Below are 21,367 nucleotides of genomic sequence, written 5' to 3'. Positions count from 1 at the left end.
ATTTCTAGCCTCTGAGACACTGCTGTCTCAGAGCCTAGTCCATTTTAGAGCGAAATAACCAATGTTAAGAGACCATGAGTGGGTGAATTAAGGGTTAGAGACTCTGCCTTCCATGAGGAAAATGGATACAGCATTGCCCTAGAAGTTAGGAGATCTGAGTTCTGGTCTTGGATTTTCTGGAAACACTGTGCAGCCTTGGACAAGCACTACCGGCCTCCAGGCATCAATTTGCCCATCCATCAGGCAGTTGATCACTGAGGTGAAAGTGTATGAGATTAAGTGGCTACATGGCAGAGAAAGGTTGGGAAGCCTGGTGCAACAGGACTTGTCTTCTGTTAGGCTCCAGCCTAACACTAGAGCTCCGGCCAAGAGAAGGAGGCGGCAGAAATCACAGACTAGACGCCCCAAACCCAGCGCGGGGACCGTCGGCTTCCTCAGGTCGAGGCGCGACGGCGTCACTGGGGCGCGACGGCGTCGTCGGTCGGGTCCACGCTCGAGGCGGTAGCGGCTCCGAAGGTCCCTTCGGAGAAGGCGAGTGCCGGGATAACAGAGAAGCAAGTAATCCCCGAGTCTCTTTGAGCCTCAGATCTCACTAAACCACCCTTGGCCGCACTCCCTTTTATTTCACCCGTAGAGCGGAGAGGAGCCCGGAAATAAGAATGTCCAGAGCCGAACCTCAGCGCGGCTGCGCGGGGCTTGTGCGCATCCTCGCCGAAATCCCGGCGGTTGTCTGTGACGTAACTTCCGGCGTGAGCGGCGAAAGCCGGGAGGGCGAGCGAGAGAGGGAGCAGGCAGAAGGCACAGGCAGCAGGCGGGCGGGCGGGCGGACGGCACGAAGGGAGGGAGCGAGAGAGCAGTGAGTGAGCCAGCGAGGGCGGCCGCGTCCCGAAAGCAGCCGACATTCCCGCCTCCCTCTGACCCCCTCCCCGGAGCCCACAGCGCCTCCGGTCTCCAGCGGAGCGGACACGGCCCGGCCCGGCCATGGCCTCGTTGCTGAAGGTGGATCAGGAAGTGAAGCTCAAGGTAACGGCACCGGCCCGGGCCTCCTTACCCCTCGCTTCGATCCCCGAGCAGTCTGACCGGCTCCCCACTCCCCACGGCGTCTTTGTCTCCCTGGGGACACCAGCCCTGAGCTTCCGCTCGGCTCAGCCCAGCTCCCCACTCCCGGGACAGCATCGGGGGAGAGGATAATATGGGATGGCCTTCTGTACCCCGTCTAATAGTGGAGAGCCCGGGGAGACCTCTGCGGACACGTGGTGGACTTAAGTTCTTTAGGCCAGTGACAGCTGGAAGTCCCCCAGCCCAGCAGCGTCCCCGCCTCCGGACGCTGCTGCTGCCCCTGCCCTTGGCATCAGGCCTGCCTCGTATCCTGGGCCAGGTTTGGATGGTGGTTGACAACGTTTGTGAGCTCACACCTCCCCCACCTACCTGTCTTTTGTCTGCTCTTAAAGTCAGACAGCTTCAGAACAGGGAGGGAGGGAGGGAAGACAGGCGGGTGTTGCCCTCAAGCCCGGCTTCCTTCTCCTGAGATGGAGAAATGGATCCTCAGAAAAAAAGTATTTGCAGTCTGGGGGCCTCTCAGCTTCTCATTACGATTACAGGGTGAGGGGAAGGCAGTTGGATTTGGGTTTCCCCATCCTGCCCATACTTCTGTTGCCAGGTACTGACTTACTCATAGTGAATTGTTTTCTTTATTAATTTTAGGTTGATTCTTTCAGGGAACGGATCACAAGTGAGGTGAGTGAAATAAATAGAAAAATGAATGTTGGTTAATAGTCGGGAGTTCCCAAGAGGAGAGATACCTGTAGAGACAGACCTTCCCACAGTTACTAATTCGGTTGTATTTTCCCTCATCTTTAGGCAGAAGACTTGGTGGCAAATTTTTTCCCAAAGAAATTGTTAGAACTTGATAGTTTTTTGAAGGTGAGAGACGCTTTTCTTTTTCTCAGATTCCCCCATTTTTTTGCCCCGGTCTTTCTGTCAAATGGGACAAATCACGTGTTAATTCTGTTTTGTTTTGTACTGTAAAGCGCTCTCATTTCTTGCCCTTTAAATGAAATACTTCTTTGTTCATCTTGGAAAAAAACTAATGTTTTCGGGGTGGGCTTCTCTCTTTCAGGAACCAATCCTAAACATCCATGACCTAACTCAGATCCACTCAGACATGAATCTCCCAGTCCCTGACCCCATTCTTCTCACCAATAGCCATGATGGACTGGACGGTGTAAGTGTCGTATATTTATCTTTGTGTTCGGAAGCAGTAGGTTCTCTGTTCATTATTCCCTGCTCAGTGTGAACATATACAGAGGGGACAGTGGGATTTGGATCTGGGGATGAGGATTCTTACAGATGTTATGACTGAAGTACACCCCCTTTAGATCCTGATTTTCATTTGTAGCATGAAGTGAATATGTTAATATTACTCTGTTAGAGTGAGTTTAAAAATAGGACAAATAGCTACAGGTTCCCTCAGGTGATCTGGTCTGTCCCCAGGACTCTAGGCAAGACTTTTCTTACCCGTTTCAGTGTCTTGAGTGTTGTTATGGAATGAACAGTTCTTCTTGCTATGTAACTGCAGTCCTAGTCTTTGTGTATCTTTAGTGCCTAGTTTTTATCAGCTATATATCCACATTTTATTATAACACTGATGACACTGTACTGTATTGTTCTTTGTCTGCATTACTGTCTCATTGATAGAACTTGCAATTCTGGAGAGCAGAAACTATCTTAATTATCTTTGTATCCCCAGCACCTAGCATTGTTTCTGGTACATAGCAGGTGCTAAATACATGTTTGTTGATTGAATATCGCATTTCATTGTGGAACCAGCAGATTTGTATTTATTCCCTTAATTATCCTAACTCTGCATTCAGTGCTTCATTTTTCCTGTTTTTTATAGTATCCCCCTGCCCAATTGCTTAATTTTTAAATTTTTTTAAACTTACTTATTTGGCCATGTCGCACGGCTTGTGGGATCTTAGTTCCCCAACCAGGGATGGAACCCAGGCCTCTGGCAGTGAAAGTGCCAAGCCCTAACCACTGGACCACCAGGGAATTACCCCTAATTGCTTAATTTGTTATATTTCTTGAAAGGTTGGTCTTCCCAACTAGAGTTTAAGTTGCTTTGTGGCAAGAATCTTTTTAATTAATTAATTAATGGCTGCGTTGGGCCTTCGTTGCTGCACGCGGGCTTTCTATAGTTGTGCCGAACGAGGGCTACTCTTCTTTGCGGTGCACGGGCTTCTCATTGTGGTGGCTTTTGTTGCAGAGCATGGGCTCTAGGCATGTGGGCTTCAGTAGTTGTGGCACGTGGGCTCAGTAGTTGTGACTCGTGGGCTCTAGAATGCAGGAGTTGTGGCACACAGGCTTAGTTGCTCGCTGGCATGTGGGATCTTTCCAGACCATGGCTGGAACCCGTGTCCCCTGTATTAGCAGGCGGATTCTTAACCACTGCGCCATCAGGGAGGCCCCAAGAATCTTCTCTTAAAGCCTTGTATGTGCTTAGTAAATTGTGTGTAAATTAATAACGGGGTCGAGGAAGGGATTAAACTTGCTCGAAGGGTAGCTTATGATGGGGATGTAGGTGTCAAGCAGACTAATTCCCATCTTTTTGTATCTTTAGCCCACTTACAAGAAGCGAAGATTGGATGAATGTGAAGAGGCCTTCCAGGGTAAGAGCTCCCTTCACTGTATCCCACCCCAGCCTTTCCTGGCCTGCAGCCCTGAGATGCAGGATGAATCTTGTGTTCTCCTGGCCAGGAAGCAGGATCTGAATTTATTTCCCAGACGTTAGCATTCCCAAGTCCTCCAAGCATTGTCATTATTTAGCACTGTAAACCTAATTTTCCAGTTAATAGGGAAGGTTTGTCTTATTGTGGACTGCCAAGGGAGAGAGGTTGGAAGTGGCTACACATCACAGATTTTTCACAGAAGTCACAGTTCCATATCATTTTTTCCTCTTCGGTAATAGTTGGTACATTAAGTCTATAGAGCATGTTTTAATTTTTTTATCCTTCAGAGTTTTGGGATACTTTAGACACCCATTTGCTAATCCATGCGTTCTCTTTTTGATTTCGTGGGGGTGTCAAGGTTTATAGATAGAGTTGTGACAGATAAAAGGCAGAGGTCATAGCATCTCATGGGTCTGGGAAAGAGAGAAAGGGGTGGAGTGCTATGTCCTGCCTTCCATCCAAATCATTTAACCTTCCTCATGTCCCTGCCAGGAACCAAGGTGTTCGTGATGCCCAATGGGATGCTAAAAAGCAACCAGCAGCTGGTGGACATTATTGAAAAAGTGAAGCCTGAGATCCGGCTGCTGATCGAGAAGTGCAACACGGTGAGGCAGGGGCTGACCCCAAATAGCCTGGCTTGAACTATGCAAGATGATGGATATGGGGCTGGAGGCGTGGAGATGATGTGGGAATTGGAAGTCTATTTTGGCTCCTGTGCTCCTGACATCTGGCCCCAGCAGCATGAATTGTATACTTCGTGGCTTCAGTAGAAAAGGCCAAGGTCCTCATATGTATATTTTGGTCTCCTCACTCTCCAGGTCAAAATGTGGGTACAACTCCTGATTCCTAGGATAGAAGATGGGAACAACTTTGGGGTGTCCATTCAGGTAATGTGCTTGCATTAGAAACTGGAGAGGAAGGTTTGGGAGGTAATCTCATCTCCCCTGCTTTTCTGTTTTCCCTTTCTCTTTGGTCTGCCTTGGGGTGATATGGAAGTGACTTTTGACTCAGTTGTTTTTTCAGGAGGAGACAGTTGCAGAACTAAGAACTGTTGAGAGTGAAGCTGCATCTTATCTGGACCAGATATCTAGGTAGGGCTGCTTGGGCTTGGCCCGGGAATTGGGGGCTGATGAGGTGGTAAGCACTGTCCAGGGTCTCCTGCAGCTTCCTCCTCTTCTCTCTCCTTCCAGATATTATATTACAAGAGCCAAATTGGTTTCTAAAATAGCTAAATATCCCCATGTGGTAAGTAAGAGTTTTGTGGGCCGAGGGTGGAAGTGGTAGGACCGGGAGGAGTGGCTGTTCCTGGGAGGAGCCATGTGGGGACAGTCAGGCTTTGGGAACTAGCCTTTTCTCCGCCCCGCTCTCAGGAGGACTATCGCCGCACCGTGACAGAGATTGATGAGAAAGAATATATCAGCCTTCGGCTCATCATATCAGAGCTAAGGAATCAATATGTAAGTAACCTTGGTCCCTGCCCACAGTTGCTCTGGCTTCTCTTAGTTCTGGTGACCATTTTCTTGCCACTCTCTGGAGGTTGAGATGGAGGGCGGGGGTGGAGGTAAAATGAGTGGAACAAATTCTGCCCATTAGCCAAGTGTTGAGAGCTATGAGGTCATTGAAGGTATCTAGCTGGGCATCTCCCTTCTTTCTACCTGGATGGGAAAGGGCACAACATAGAATAGGGGTGAAGATGTGGGTGTTAGAGTCAGGCTTAGGTTTAGAACCAATCCTACCTGTAATGTGTGGCCTTGGGCAAGTTTAACCTCAAACTTCAGTTAACACATTAAAGGACCCAGTGCAATTCTTGGTATGTTATGTGCTCAGTAAATGTAATTTATTAGACTCTTGGGCCCTGGATATACCCAGGTGTGCCTGGGGTATAAGAGAGGTAGTAGGGCAGCCATGCTGAATTCAGATTCAGGTGAGTGAGATCCAGGTTATGTGAGTGAGTGCTTGGGAGTTTGTGACGGTGTCTTATTTTCCTAGTGAGGTAGGGGTACAACAGACATGTGAGTCCATGATCCCTCTTCTCCCAGGTCACTCTACATGACATGATCCTGAAAAATATCGAGAAGATCAAACGGCCCCGGAGCAGCAATGCAGAGACACTGTACTGAGGCCAGGGCCAGGGCCAGGGGACTCTGTGAGTCTGGCTCAAGACCGACATTGCCTTGGTTTGTTACATGACTATCGTGATGGGGAAACTGGCTGGAAGTAGTAATCACCCCCTCTCTGTTTTTAGTTAGAGCCTAATGAAACTCTCATGTAGTTCTGTGACGTGTTTACCTCTTTTTTCAGGCCTCAGGAACTCTTCTATTTCCTTCCCTAGTACCCCACGCCCCCCTGTCCTAATTTCTGGAGACCTCCAGGTTTATGTACGCAGGATATTGGCACAAGAATACTTGTGTTTTTTCTCCCTGGCTTCCTCCTGTGTCTTGGGCTTTGTATATTCTTCCTCTTGATGATCAGTTGGTTAGAAACTGAGGGAACTGGAAGGAGAGTGCTAGGTGTTTTGTAGGAACTGGGGCGGAGTGTGGGGGACCAGCTCCTTTCTTCCTGATGGGAGGTTTGTGTCCCTTGACAGTGGGACATTGCATCCTCCCTGCCACAGTTGCCCTGGTGATGACTTCGGGTTTCCCATCTATATACATTGCACCTTGAACCTGATCATGACAAGAAACACCTTAGACCTTCTGCCAAGTCCCTAGCTGCTTCAGATATTTTTATAACTAGGATTTTCACATACACATATGTGTGTCATATACACACACGTACACACATGCAGCACACACATGCCTTCCTACTCTGTTACTTGATGCCCCCCTCCCCCCAGCCCTGCCCACCCCCCCAAACCCTGTCTCTGTCACACACACACACACACACACACACGCACGCACGCACGCACGCACGCACGCACCCTGTTCAGAAGGTGTTAGGTGTCTTAGTTCTCATCCACCAGGGCCCATTGTCTCCTGGTATTGTAGCCTCTTGGTGCCCGAGGCTGGTGAGTTGGAGGACAACTGAAAGATGAGAAGCAGGGGTAGTGGGTTCCCCTTCCTCTGTGATTCGGGTCCTTTGGGGCATTTTTGCAAAGGCTGGTCCTCTGAATCCCGGTTTCCTCTTCCCAGGCCAGTTGTAAATTGGGGTGGGGGTGTCTGCAGCTGTGAGGCCAGATGCTGCTGCTCCTACTGGGTTTTCCCTTTGGGAAAAATGTTTTCTTATTTATAGTATTGTGCTTCCAGGGAAAGCGGTCACTTGTGTGTATATGTGTGTGCATGCACACACATGCATGTACACATTGTGTGTATGTGGAAATCTGCTGGGCAAGTCAAAACCATAGAAGAGTTGCCTCTTATCTCTCAAATCTTCCAGAGATGTCACTTGTCACAGCTTTTGTGTTAGCCCTCATCAACCCCCACTTCTATTCTACCACTACTGGAGAGTCTGCTGGTGATTCTCTGTGTCTGTTGCTGACTTTTATTCTACCCCCATCTCTGTCTTGCAGCCCCCAATCATATTTCCATCTGGATGCATCATTTTTCCTCCCAGTGTGCTCTAGAGAAGGAGTTAGGATGCTGTCTTCCCATGAATAGTACTCAGTAACAAACCAATTGCATTTTAGTTGGGCAATGCCCCTACCCACCCTCAGACCCCTTCCAGCTAAAATGTTCCGTCCTCCCACCGTGTGTTTCTCAGTTTCCCTTTTTGTTTGTTGGATTGTTCCCATGTCCCTCCTCCTCACCTTACCACCCTTGGATCGTAATGTAAAATTCTTTTACCATGTCAAGAAATTATTAAAAATACAGGTACTTTGGCCTCTTTCTAAAGCTGCAGACCCTGATGCGATGCTCTGGTGTCCAGGAACATACCCACACTTACGTGTGCGCACATTGGGGTACCCACCTCCTCATATACCTCCAGCCACCCTATCGGGTGTCTTTATACCAACTGAGCTGCCTCTTTTCTCTGGAATAATGGAAAGGCTGAGGCTTCTGCCTACCAAGAGGCAAGGGTGGGTCCTTCATTTGTCTTCAGTCTGAATTAAATGAAAGTTAGCTCTTTCCAAAGCTAAGCTGCCTTCTACCCTCGCAAAATCCCAGCTCCTTCCTTCCTTCCCTCCCCAGTGATACCCATGAACTGCCAGTAGAGGCCGCTCTAGTTCCGTGTGTGGGGAATCACCTGGTTCAAGGCACACCCGACCCCGTCATTTTCTTTGCTCTATACTAAAAGTTCCTTCTGAATAATGTCTTAAGTTTCTTGCGGAGATGCCAGGGACCCCTGGTTTTTGGTTTTCAAATGAATTGGAGGGCTATCTAGGACCTTAGCTCCCTCTGAAATAAAGTTTCCTTAACTTCCACCTTGCAGAGGAGCATTTTGGTATCCAATGATCTGGTATCTGTTGTCTCTGCAGAAAGGGATTTAAGGTCTTGAACAATGGAGGAACATCTGCCCTATTCTGTTTCAGAGATCCTTACCAGTAGCTGACAATTTTTGAATGCCTGCCCGTGCCAGGCTGTTAAGCACTTTACGCGCCTGATCTCATTTACTCTCCGTGAATCTCTGGGGTAGTTTTATCCCTTCTTTATAGGTGAGGACACTGAGACTTACGATAAGTAACTCCCCTCAGGTCACACAGCTTAGGGACCTGCGATTGGTGTACAAATCTGACTGCTGCGCCCAGGCCTTCACCACTCCTTTCTCACCGACTAGACGGAAGAGGCCTGAGACTACAGATCAAGGGCTTGGTCTTAGGCATGTGGCAGAACACAGTGCTTACTGCTGAGCTGGGCAGTGGATCCTGGAAATACTGGAGGGGAGTGCCTGCCAGGAGGTAGGAACGTGGACAGTTAGAGTGGCTGCATGTAGTACATGGGACTTGATTGGGCGTCTGAGATTTGCATACTTCTCAGACCCATTCTGGGTGGAAGGTAGAGTCTAGTGTATATACAAATGCCCTCTAATCTGGTCTAAATGATGGAGATCGGTAGTGGGTACTGACCGTGCTGCTGGGAGGAGTTCAGGGATGGGGAGAGGCTATGCACGTGGAAGTAGTACCTTGAGCCAAACCACAGAACAGAAAATTGGAGCAGAATTATATAAATCAAGGTCAGAAATTTCCCGTCCAACCCACAGGGTGGAGTTTTCACTATTCCTATCCATCCTACCGAATATAAACCCTGATTTGATGTCAGTAAGCAGAAGGAGCAGCTGGCGGGACTCTCATTTCAGCTCTCGGCAGTCACCATGAATCTCAAGGTAGTCCTCGTGTTCCTGGCACTGTCCCTCATTACTGTCTTTGCCCTGGCCTATGTCTTGCTGACCAGCCAACGTAGCTCCAGCCAGCCTCCCCACTGCCCCTCTGTATCCTACAGTGCCCAGCCCTGGACACACCCTGGCCAGAGCCAGCTGTTTGCAGACCTGAGCCGAGAAGAGCTGACGGCTGTGATGAGCTTTCTGACCCAGAAGCTAGGGCCAGGCCTGGTGGATGCAGCTCAGGCCCAACCCTCAGACAACTGCGTCTTCTCGGTAGAGCTGGAGCTGCCCCCCAAGGCTGCAGCCCTGGCCCACCTGGACAGGGGGAGCCCCCCGCCTGCCCGGGAAGCACTGGCCATCGTTTTCTTTGGCGGACAACCCCAGCCCAATGTGACTGAGCTGCTGGTGGGGCCGCTGCCGCACCCCTCCTACCTGCGGGACGTGACTGTGGAGCGTCACGGGGGCCCCCTGCCCTATCACCGGCGCCCCGTGCTGGGAACTGAGTCTGCCCAGATGTGGAAGCATTTGAAAGAGGTGGAGCTCCCCAAGGCACCAGTCTTCCTGGCTTCCGTCTTCAACTACAATGGTTCCACTTTGGCAGCTCTGCACGCCACCCCTCGTGGCCTGCGCTCAGGGGACCGTGCTACCTGGATAGCCCTCTACCATAACATCTCAGGTGTTGGGATTTTCCTTCACCCTGTGGGGCTCGAGCTACTGCTGGACCACAGGGCCTTGGACCCTGCCCGCTGGGCTGTCCAGCAGTCTTCTGCCTTGGGCACTACTATGCAGCCTTGGGTCAGCTGGAAGGGGAGTTTAAGGCTGGCCGGCTGGAAGTGGTTAGAGTTCCTCTACCCCTGCCAGATGGGGCCTCATCGCTGCGATCGCGGGTCTCCCCAGGTCCTCTTCCCCCTCTTCAGTTCTCACCTCAGGGCTCCCGGTACAGTGTGCAAGGGAACCTAGTGGCGTCCTCCCTTTGGACGTTTACCTTTGGCCATGGGGTGTTCAGTGGCATGAGGATTTTTGATGTTCGGTTCAAGGGTGAGCGAGTGGCCTATGAAGTCAGTGTCCAGGAGTGTGTTTCTATCTACGGTGCCGATTCACCCAAGACGATGATGACCCGATACCTGGATAGCAGCTATGGACTTGGCCGTCACAGCCGGGGCTTGGTGCGGGGAGTGGACTGCCCCTATCAGTCTACCATGGTGGACATCCACGTATTAGTGGGCAAAGGGGCAGTCCAGCTGCTCCCGGGGGCTGTGTGTGTGTTTGAGGAGGCCCAGGGACTACCCCTCCGCAGGCACCACGGTCACCTTCAGAGTCATTTCTATGGTGGTTTGGCTGGCTCGGCCCTTGTAGTCAGGTCTGTGTCCTCTGTAGGCAACTATGACTACATTTGGGACTTTGTATTGCACCCAAATGGGGCGCTTGAAGGGCGGGTCCATGCCACGGGCTACATCAACACAGCTTTCCTGAGCGGGGGCGAGGAGAGCCTCCTCTTTGGGAACCGCGTTGGGGAGAGAGTGCTGGGGGCGGTGCACACGCATGCCTTCCACTTCAAGCTGGACCTGGATGTGGCAGGTGAGTGCCCAGGGGATGAGGATTGAGCATTGGGGTGGGCCAGAGGGAAGGGAGACCCGCACATCAAGCCACATCAAGCCGGAAGAGGCAAGAGGGTGGCGTTCCAGCACCACAATTTATTGTGGCAACAGCAGGGACTGATCTGACTGTATTCAACTGCAGTCAGCCTAAATACTGGGCTTATTGGGTATTTGGCAAAAGGTAGAGAGTGTTCCCCCGCCCAGCCCCTCTGACCCGCTGCAATTGTGAAACCAGATGTGATGGCTGCGCTGTACTAGCTGGCTGCCTTAGCCTGTCTGTGGGTGGTGAACTTGCCCTTGCCCTTCCTGTCTGAGGCTGGACACGGCTGGAGCTGGGGCTCTGAGTTCTTCCTCATTCTGAGAGTCAGTGGAGGTGGGGGAAGCTGGGGCCTGAACAGAGATAGGGAGTAGTCTGTGTAAAGAGCTTCCTGAGAGTGGAGGTGGTCCTGGGGCCTGAGAAAAGGAGGTGCTAGCTGGGGGCTGCTCCGCAGGATTTCAGGCAACTGAGATTACAAGACAGGGGCCCATCCACCTCCTGGGGAGGACCATCCCATTCCTGCCAGCACGTGTCATTGCAGTGGGCTCTCTGGTGACATGGCAGGCATGCAATAGGCTTGCTGCAAGTGTAGAAAGGGATTTCTCAAGTAGGGCTCTAAGCACAAAGGGGACCTAAAGCTCCTGACAGATTTTTGTCCAGAACAAAATAATTAACTTATCAAGTTAGACTATTAGGCCCAGAAAGAAAATTGGGAATCCATCACACCCTCTCCATTTTTCAGTTACGGAAACTAAGGAGGGTGGGGGGAGATGGGTCAGGAAGTGGCTGTCCAAGTATAATGCACTGTAACAGCATATCTCTTGTGAAACATTTCCATATTCTCTTGAGTATAAAGATGGCGTGTGTGTGCATCTGTGTGTGTGTGCTGTGCGGGTGGAGGGGAGAGCGCTAAGAAAACAGCATGATTGAAATGCTATTTTAAATCATGCATTTTAACTAGGTTATTCTTGGACATATTTGGAATATGACTATTTTCTGACTTGAAGTTTTCTTTCCAGCATTTTGGCATTGAAGAGCCTTGTCTTAGGACATAAAATCAAATCACATTTATTGGACCAGCGTGCAGCACAGGCTGGTGCTGTGGGCCAGAGAGTCTGTGTCAGGCCCCTGCACACAGGACAACTGGCAGGGGCACTGGCTTCAGGAGAGTTCCCTGTGTGCCAGCACATTCATATGAGTCATGCCCAAAGGAACTAGCAGTCCGAACCTGCAGAAAGAGTATAAGTGTTCCAGGGATCTCCCAGACAATTTAAAGATATAAATCTACTTCCTTGTAAAAAAGACAAAGTGATACCTGCCATACTGAGAAAAAAAATCAAAGTCTCAGAGCCAGGAGGAGTATGCAGGGCACCACGGAAGGGGACTGGGTTTTTCCATCCGGCTTCTCCAAGACAAATATCCCTTTCATAGTTAGAAGAATGTTATTAGCCACCTGTGTGTGCTTTTGCATTTATAGAGCTCAGCCACAACAGCTTTCCTTATGCCCATTGTAGCGATTCACCAAGTGAGAATCAGAGAAGCGAACAATTGGTCCAAAGTGTATTGGGTAGACCAGTGCCAATAGAACTTTCTGCAATGATGGAATGTTACATGTCTGCCTTGTCCAATATGTTAGCCGCTAGCCACAAGTAGCTATTGAGCACTTGGAATGTAGATAGTGTGACTGAGGAACTGAATTTTTAAATTGAAAGAGCCACTTGTGGCTGGTGGTAACTGTGTTGGACAGGGCAAGTTCAAAGAAGGCGGGCTAGCTCTCAAGTCCAGACCTGGCTCCCAGCGCAGAGCTGATGAGCTCTGCTGTCCTTTGTCAGGCCAGTGCAGGGGGCATCACGGAGAAAACAAGGGACCTGTCTCACCTGCTGTGGCACTCCTCTCCCTCCCCTCACCCTGGCAGGGCTGAAAAACTGGGTGGTAGCTGAAGACGTGGTGTTTAAACCTGTGGCAGCCCCTTGGAGTCCGGAGCACCAACTGCAGCGCCCACAGCTGACTCGGCAGGTCCTGGGAAGGGAGGACCTGACAGCTTTTTTCTTGGGGGACCCCCTTCCCCGCTACCTTTACTTGGCTAGCAACCAGACTAATTCCTGGGGTCACCAGCGCGGGTACCGAATCCAGATCCACAGCCCTCTTGGCATACACATGCCCCTGGACAGCGACATGGAGAGGGCCCTCAGCTGGGGGAGGTGAGGAGGGCCCTGGGCACTGGGTGGTAGGGAAGGACTGGTCCCCTTCCCATCCCAGCTCTTGAAGACCCCAACTCACTAACCTCGATCATTCACCCCTGGACCTCTTCTCAGATCCAAGTAGATATGGGACGGGAATGGTCTCACACAGAATCTGATCCAAAGGATTTCTGGGCTGGTAAAGGCCCTTGACGTTTTCTGACACCACCTTCCTACAACATTCCTGGTCAGATACCAGCTTGTGGTGACCCGGAGGAAGGAGGAGGAGTCACAGAGCAGCAGCATCTATAACCAGAATGACATCTGGACACCCACTACAGCCTTTGCTGACTTCATCAACAATGAGACCCTGTTAGGAGAGGTTGGTAGCCCTCGGGGCAGAGGAAAGGAGCTCCCCTAAGCCTGGTGTCTTGGCTGCCCGGCCCCTGGCTGCAGGATGGAGGGAATGGTAGATTTCCAGTTCTTAGACTAGGGGCCCGCCAGGGAGTTCCCTGATGACCAACATGGGTCATCCCTCCTGGGGGTGAGATTAGCCCTGGGACCACCCTACAGCTTCACACATGGATTACCACGCCTGTTATTTGGGCCTGCGGCTGGGCAGAGGTGGAAGCAGGGCTGAGACTGGAGATTGGGGATTGTGGCTGAGGGGGGGGTTCTCTGGGTCTCGCCTCCAGAGTCTCCAGTTCTTCCTCTTCCTGCAGGACCTGGTGGCTTGGGTTACAGCCAGCTTCCTGCACATCCCTCACGCTGAGGATGTCCCCAACACAGTGACTCTGGGGAACAGAGTTGGCTTCTTGCTCCGACCCTATAACTTCTTTGATGAGGACCCCTCCATCTTCTCCCCTGGCAGCGTCTACTTTGAGAAGGGCCAGGATGCTGGGCTCTGCAGTGTCAATCATGTGGCCTGCATCCCCCACCTGGCGGCCTGTGTCCCGGACCTGCCGCCTTTCTCTTACCAAGACTTGTAGCCCTGAGTGTGTGGTGGGACATGGGCAGGGCGGAGAGGGGGTGCCAAGACATGTACGTTCCTCTCTCTGTTCCCACTTCCTGCTCCCCTGACACTCGACGCTTGGGAAACCGCCTCCTACCACGTAAACCCCCATATATCCTTTGGTTAATTCTTATTTCCAGTTCATTTTTTAAAAATGATGAATTTATACAAATGATGTTGATATTAAAAAAGCTAAAACACCACAAGTCCTACCACTCCGAAACAGCATTCACATTTGGTGAGCGTTATACCCGACATTTCATTAATGCATGTGCATTGAAGTGGAAGAATAGATAGAATTTTGTAAGAACTGATGGTGTGTGTAATTTATAATAAAAAGTATTACAAGACTTTTACTTGGATTTCTTCTCTTTGACTTTTGAAGTATCTAGACTCCCCCAGAGAATATTAAGGACTCTGGCCAAGGAAATTAGCCATGGAGGAGAGGGGGCAAGGGGGACAGACCTGGCCAAGAAATGCTGCTTGGGAAGCTGAAGAGCTGGGGGTGGGGTTTCCTTGGAAGGAGGACAATAGTTCCAAGTTGCAGGAAAGGGAACATCTGGCCCTGAGAAATGGGCGCTGGGGAAAGAAGTGGGGCGGAGGGGAAAGAGGGGCTGCCTCCTCCCCGGCATTTCTGTGCATGTCAGCGCATGTCTGTGCTCAGGCTGGTCAGCTGCATTCGTTTGAAATCCCCACCACCCCTTCCTCCTAACCCAGCGTTCCCCTGTCCCAACCCTGACCCAGAGAGCAGAATGTGAGCTGGAGCCTGGAACACAAAGCCATGTAAGGTCTGTGGAAATCACTGCTGCCCTGCCTTAGGCCCGCCTCCCAACCCCAGCCCGCTCCACCCCCCTCCCCAGCCTTCCCATGCTCTTCCCATCCTCAGTCTCCATTGCGTCGCAATACTGAGAACCTCAGCCAGAGTCTAGGAGCCCCCAGTACAGGGAGCAAAAGAGACCCTCTTCTGCTGGACTGAGAATACAAGTCTCCACTTTGGTTCAATCCTCTGTCTCTACGTTCATGGGACAATGAACCAGAAGACCACCCTGGTGCTCCTTGCTCTGGCTGTCATCACCATCTTTGCCCTGGTGTGTGTCTTGCTAGCTGGCAGGGGAGGAGATGGTGGTGAACACAACCTGCCTCCCCTCTGCCCCTCCGTATCACCAAGTGCCCAGCCGTGGACACACCCTGGCCAGAGCCAGCTGTTTGCAGACCTGAGCCGAGAAGAGCTGACAGCTGTGATGAGCTTTCTGACCCAGAAGCTGGGGCCAGGCCTGGTGGATGCAGCTCAGGCCCAACCCTCAGACAACTGCGTCTTCTCGGTGGAGCTGGAGCTGCCCCCCAAGGCTGCAGCCCTGGCCCACCTGGACAGGGGGAGCCCCCCGCCTGCCCGGGAGGCACTGGCCATCGTCTTCTTTGGCGGACAACCCCAGCCCAATGTGACTGAGCTGCTGGTGGGGCCGCTGCCGCACCCCTCCTACCTGCGGGACGTGACTGTGGAGCGTCACGGGAGCCCCCTGCCCTATCACCGACGCCCCGTGCTCATGCGAGAGTACCTGGACATAGACCAGATGATCTTCAACACAGAGCTGCCCCAGGCTGCTGGTCTCCTCCACCACTGCTGCTTCTACAAGCACCAAGGAGGGAACCTGGTGACCATGACCACAGCCCCCCGTGGCTTGCAATCAGGGGATAGGGCCACCTGGTTTGGCCTCTACTACAACATCTCAGGGGCTGGGTTCTTCCTGCACCCCATAGGTTTGGAGCTTCTGGTAGACCACAAGGCTCTGGACCCTGCTCGCTGGACCATCCAGAAGGTGTTCTTTCAAGGCCGCTACTATGAGAGTCTGGCCCACCTGGAGGAGCAGTTTGAGGCCGGCCTGGTGAATGTGGTGGTGATCCCAGACAATGGCACAGGTGGGTCCTGGTCCCTGAAGTCCAAGGCGCCTCCGGGTCCGGCTCCCCCTCTGCAGTTCCATCCCCAGGGCCCCCGCTTCAGTGTCCAGGGGAGTCGAGTGGCCTCCTCACTGTGGACTTTCTCCTTTGGCCTCGGAGCTTTCAGTGGTCCAAGGATCTTTGACATCCGATTCCAGGGAGAACGGCTGGCTTACGAGATCAGCCTCCAAGAGGCCTTGGCTGTCTATGGTGGAAATTCCCCGGCGGCAATGCTGACCCACTATATGGACGGCAGCTTTGGTATGGGCAAGTACGCCACACCCCTGACCCGTGGGGTGGACTGCCCCTATCTGGCCACCTACGTGGACTGGTACTTCCTTTTGGAGTCCCAAGCCCCCAAGACACTACCTGATGCCTTCTGTGTGTTTGAGCAGAACCAGGGCCTGCCCCTGAGGCGACACCACTCAGCTTTTCACTCCCACTATTTTGGGGGCCTTGCGGAGACAGTGCTGGTCTTCAGGTCTGTGTCGACCTTGCTCAACTACGACTATGTGTGGGATATGGTCTTCCACCCCAATGGGGCCATTGAAGTCAAATTCCATGCCACAGGCTACATCAGCTCAGCGTTCCTCTTTGGAGCTGCCCGAAGATATGGAAACCAGGTTGGGAAGCACACGCTGGGCACCGTCCACACCCACAGTGCCCACTACAAGGTGGATCTGGACGTGGGAGGTAAGACATCCTGGTGGAGGCCAGGATCCCAGATAGGGGGCTGAAGGGCTGTCTTTGTTTGCTTTGTGTTTGTTGGAGGTTTTCCAGGAAAGGAAGATCTGAGCATGAGTATATGTTTTGGAGTTTCATGCTTCCTCTTTTGCTGGATGGGAGAGAGTTGGCTGCTGAATTTTACTGAGCTCTTAGCTCATTGGCTGGGTACAGAGCTGCCACCCACCCTCCACATGACCTCATCAGAAAATCTTGGGAAACAGCTAAGCTCAGAGAAGAGGCAGGATCCAGGCTAAGGGTCCCCTTTGCCCTCTTCCCTCTCTGGCACTTATATGGGCCCCACTTCAGTGAGGCAGCCATTTGCTTTTCAGCTTATCTGTGTCTGGCCTGCAGTGTAGGTTTTGGGGAGGATCTGTTTGCATTCTGCGGAGTCCCTGGCACCTGCAGGCCAATCGTGGAACGCCCCCGGGGGATACATTTCCCTGGGAGGTGGACCTTTCTCCTCCCTGAATTTCCATCTCTGGGCACAATACACTTAAGTGTGAGGGGTAGAGTGGATACTGTGGAATATTCCAGATAGTTCCTGGAGTTGGTGGTCACAGAGAGCCAAGGGTTACATGATGCCTCGGAGTCTTGGTCATTTCACTGTCGTTCCCCACACTGAGTTCATCACCAGATTTTTTTCTGCCTCTGAAATATCTCCAACCCCTCGCTTGGCCCCGCTACCGGCCCCCTGTGGGCGTCAGCCCTCTCTCTGCTGCTTCGACTCTTCTTCCTCTCAGATCCATGGTTCACCCTGTGCTCAGAGGGACCTACCAGCCCATGCCAGCCTGCTCCCTTACACACTTCCCACTTTCCCCGTCACCCTTAGGATCCTGTCCACAGAAGGACCTACAAGGCCCTTCCCTTCAGAGGACAGCTACTGCCTGCCTTTCACCTTCTTCCCCGTGCTGCTTAAGACACACACCCGCCCCGTCCCTGGACACGCGCACCACATGTGACAGTCACGCTTCTTTGCTTTTGCTCCTGTTTTGCCCCTGTCTAGAATGCCCTGCCATGTCACCTCTGCTGGTGACATCCCCTAAGGCCAGGCTGAAAAGTGGCCCAGGAAGCCCTCTATTCTTGCCTGTACCTGTGTTCCTCTAACCTTCAGTCTGGAATGGGCTCCTCTCACACTACAGTCCCTTCAGGGCTTGGCCTCTCTGGGGCTTCTGTGAGAGCAGGAGGGTAAGGATGTTGTTTCATTCATCAGTGTGTCCCCAGTGCTGAGCACAGGCCTCTCCACTAATGAGTGTGAAAGGATGAAGGAATGAAATCCTTGAAGAAATATTTCACAGGTCAACAGGTTTGGCTGAAAGATTGGGACATCTTGGGGAGAGGGGAGAGAAGCAGGGGGCACACTCAGTCTGGCTTTCTCTTTGGCCCCCACTCTGAAGCCAGGTGGGGACAGAGTCCGGGGGTGGCGGGGGGCAGCTGCATGACCAGCCCTCCCTCCCCCCTTCCCCCCACCATCTCCACTTCACCCCTGCAGGACTGGAGAACTGGGTCTGGGCTGAGGACATGGCTTTTGTCCCTACGGCGGTACCCTGGAGCCCCAAGCACCAGATACAGAGGTTGCAGGTGACCCGGAAGCTGCTGGAGACAGAGGAGCAGGCTGCCTTCCCCCTGGGAGGTCCCTCCCCTCGCTACCTGTACCTGGCCAGCAATCACAGCAACAAGTGGGGGCACCCGAGGGGCTACCGCATCCAGACAGTCAGCTTTGCTGGGGAGCCTCTGCCCCAGAACAGCTCCATGGAGAGAGCCTTGAGCTGGGCAAGGTGGGTGATGGGGTGCGGTATGCGTATGGGGTTGGGGAGGGGATGAGAGTGAGAAGGGAGTGTTGGGAGGGGCAACTGGGAACTCAGTTCAGACTGTACACGAGGTGAGTGAGGTAAGAGCTCAAAAAGGATTTCCTGGTTATCCAAAGGCCCACAGTGGATACATGGTCCCCTTGGAAGGCTAAAGGCCAGGTGGGAAAAGTATTTTCTGTTTGGGAGGGGGCATATTGTGAAATGGCAAGGGATGAACAGGAAGACATGGAATGATTTCGGGCCACCCACCAGGGTGGCGTCAGAGTGACTGTGTGAACGAGATGGGAATGCTGAGGTCCATGGGCTCGGCTCCCTTCCATGATGATCAGGCAGCAGGATGGGCTTAGTGACCATGGAGGCCTGACCAGAGCATCTCTAGGTACCAGCTGGCTGTGACCCAGTGGAAGGAGGCGGAGCCCCGCAGCAGCAGCATCTTCAATCAGAATGACCCCTGGGCCCCTACCGTGGACTTTGCTGACTTCATCAACAATGAGACCATAGTTGGAGAGGTCAGCCGGCTGTGGGAGGCTGAGGGAGGGGTTCGGGGACACAGAGATGAGCCCCATCTCCTCTTGGGGAGGTCCCTGAAAACCATCTCCTCAAGGACGGAGCTGACTCCTGCCTTCTGTGCTTTTGTGGATCTGATCATTACCTGCTGAGGGAATCTTCCCAAGCTGGGAGTTCATTTGCACACAGTGGCTGAGGCTCCAGCCTAACCTCAAGACTCTACAGCTCTCTAAGTCTCAGCGTCGTGGACTGAGTCCTTTAAGGGCCCCAGGACTCAGGAGGGCTGGAAGTGACCAGGGAAGACCACATCTCTTATATCTAAAGCTTCTCTGTTGCTGGCTTGACCATTAAAGGATTAGTTTCCAAGTTAATTTCTGCCTCCCAAACCCTGATCTTCCCTCCTCATCCTCCTTCTCTCAGAGTTTGGGAGCTCTCGTTGAGTCAGGGGAAGGGAGCTGAAGTTGCCCGTGGGTGTCATCATTCCTCTGGGGGTGTGTAGGCTGATGGTGATGTCATGGGGAATGTCAGATGATGGAGGGTACGGGCTGGGATGGGGGGCAGGTGTTGCTCCGAATATGAAATCGACCATTTATGCGTTGATTTCTGGACTAGTAGGAAAAATGTCTGAAGACTTAAAATCCTCCTGAGCAAAGGTGGGCTGCCAAAGTGAATCCTGGGGGAGGCGGACATGCCCTTAGCAAAGCCAGACCTCATGATCCTCTTTCTTCGCCCCCTTAGGACTTGGTGGCCTGGGTGACAACCGGTTTCCTGCACATCCCCCATGCAGAGGACATTCCCAACACAGTGACTGTGGGGAACAGCGTGGGCTTCTTCCTCCAACCCTACAACTTCTTTGACCAGGACCCCTCCTTCGATTCTGCTGACTCCGTCTACTTCCGGGAGGACCAGGATGCTGGGGCCTGTGAGGTCAACCGCCTGGCTTGCCTCCCCCAGGCTGCGGCCTGTGCCCCCCACCTCCCTGCCTTCTCCCACGCGGGCTTCTCCCACAACTAGGTGGATGGGGAATGTGGTTGGGACCCCAGTGCCAGGGAGTGTGGGGAGGAGAGGGGATGGGCACTGGGCAGGGCAGCCTATGTCTTCTCCCTCATCACATCTTGGGGGTCTTCTTTCTCCCATCGTCCTCCCTTCCCTCCCCCTTCCTTCTGGAAGCATCCTGAGTCTGTGACGCCTGACACAGGGGGCTCTCAGCTCTGTTGACCCCAGACCTGCTAAGTTCCTCTTGCAGAGAGGAAAGGAATGGCCAGCCAGGAGCTTGGAGTCATGGTTAAACTTTCCAGAAGACTCCTGTTTTGGGTGTTTTTTGTTTTGTTTCCTTTTATTTTTGCTTTCTGGGTTTCCCAAATCTTCTTAGCCATCCCAGGTTTCTCTTGAGACTCCTGAGTCCTCACTTGGGAGGTGAGGATGGGGGGCTCTGCTATGGGGATAAGCCCCAGGAGGCCGTGGGGCAGGGTTCCTGCCAGGCCCGTGAATCTAGGAATCAAGCTGGAAGGGGCTCTTTGGCCCATGTTTCCTTCTCTCTCTCTCCCCTCTTGCCTAGCCTCCTCCAGTTCCCACCTGTTCTTATATCCTGGGATTTCCCTCCCAGCCCTGAGGGGATGTTACCCAGCCCTCATTTCTCACCTCTGGTCTCCTCTCCTGGTTCTAGGCCTGTGGAAGTCTCAAAATGCAAGGGACATCTAGTTTGAGAGGACAGTCCCCGTCTGTGTCCCTGTGTCTGGGAGCTGCCCCTACCCCCAGTCCTGGGGCAGGATGTGTTTCCCCACAGTTCTTTCTGCCCATTTGTATAGGCCTGCCTTGCATTCTCTGGCAGAGGGTGGTCATGGAGACAGCAGCAGCTCAAGTTAGCACTTTAGATGGCTTTGCGGTGCAGTGGTAATGAGGAGTGGTCATTTTGTACCAAGTCTGTGCGTGACCAGTGCCCTCTGTCCTCTGCAGTAGCCAATATGGGAGGCTGGGTGGACACCAAGGATGAGAAGCAGGAAGACCAGGGACTCCAGTCATAGGGCCAGGGGTCCAATCACGTGTGAGCATGCAAATGAGTCAAGGCCTCTGGGGGTGGAGCCTCCCCGGCAGGTTGTCCGTGTGGAGGGGTGGGTGGGAGCAGTCTGGATTGGGGGTCCCTCTACAAAGAGCCAGAGATGGGGAGCAGCAGAACTGTCGTCCCTCAAAGACTGATTAAATAAATTCTGATGCAGCCTTACAAAGCAATACTACACAGCTGTAAAACTAATTATATCTCTTTATAGGGAATAATCTTCCAGTGAACAAGGAGAGGCACAGAAGTGTGTATAGGGCACTTCCATTTGTGTTTTACAGGGGAGGATCATATAAATACATATTTTCATATCTTATAGATGCATATTCGGAAGACACGGGTAACACTGGTTGCCTCTGTGGAGGGGAACCAGGAAGCTGGGACAGAGGAGGGAGGAGACTTAGTACTATACACCCTTTTGTACGTTTGAATTTTGAACCATGAGACTGTATTACCTATTCATTTATTATTATTCAAATAATAAATGGGCCCAAACAACACCTGACTTCTTTTTTTAAACT

The 21,367-nt window shown here is 52.3% G+C and overlaps 3 protein-coding genes across 5 annotated transcripts; all 3 read left to right on the top strand.

Moving 5' to 3' along the window:
* The first annotated feature begins 770 nt into the window (after window positions 1-770).
* On the top strand, window positions 771-8,058 carry PSME3 (proteasome activator subunit 3). The gene is made up of 11 exons (XM_082678648.1): window positions 771-1,023; window positions 1,705-1,737; window positions 1,861-1,923; window positions 2,120-2,224; window positions 3,623-3,671; window positions 4,224-4,336; window positions 4,550-4,618; window positions 4,755-4,822; window positions 4,922-4,976; window positions 5,102-5,188; window positions 5,771-8,058. Exons 1-11 carry the CDS (start codon window positions 982-984, stop codon window positions 5,849-5,851), a joined length of 765 nt encoding a protein of 254 aa, XP_082534774.1. The 5' UTR covers window positions 771-981; the 3' UTR covers window positions 5,852-8,058.
* Window positions 8,059-8,972: 914 nt separating this feature from the next.
* AOC2 (amine oxidase copper containing 2) lies at window positions 8,973-13,791 on the top strand (the record flags this gene model as incomplete). The annotated part of the gene is given in 5 exon segments (XM_082678627.1): window positions 8,973-9,747; window positions 9,750-10,565; window positions 12,538-12,823; window positions 13,055-13,184; window positions 13,525-13,791. Coding segments are annotated over 5 exon segments (2,268 nt in total). The 5' UTR covers window positions 8,973-8,978.
* A 913-nt stretch (window positions 13,792-14,704) lies between these two features.
* On the top strand, window positions 14,705-19,946 carry AOC3 (amine oxidase copper containing 3). 3 transcript variants are annotated; one of them, XM_082678621.1, is made up of 5 exons: window positions 14,705-15,731; window positions 16,320-16,442; window positions 17,965-18,250; window positions 18,663-18,792; window positions 19,529-19,946. In XM_082678621.1, the coding sequence occupies exons 1-5, from the start codon at window positions 14,843-14,845 to the stop codon at window positions 19,802-19,804; spliced, it is 1,704 nt and encodes a 567-aa protein (XP_082534747.1). In that variant the 5' UTR covers window positions 14,705-14,842; the 3' UTR covers window positions 19,805-19,946. The 3 variants fall into 3 exon arrangements, with proteins under 3 accessions (XP_082534747.1, XP_082534746.1, XP_082534745.1); XM_082678620.1 differs by having other exon boundaries at window positions 14,705-16,010; XM_082678619.1 differs by having other exon boundaries at window positions 14,705-16,442.
* The last annotated feature ends 1,421 nt before the right edge of the window (window positions 19,947-21,367 follow it).

The sequence above is a fragment of the Grampus griseus genome, assembly GCF_964374135.1.
Source record: "Grampus griseus genome assembly, chromosome: 20".
In the NCBI taxonomy this organism is placed as follows: Eukaryota; Metazoa; Chordata; class Mammalia; order Artiodactyla; family Delphinidae; genus Grampus; species Grampus griseus.
Note: the sequence above shows the minus strand (reverse complement) of the source record. Positions and strands in the feature narration are given on the sequence as shown.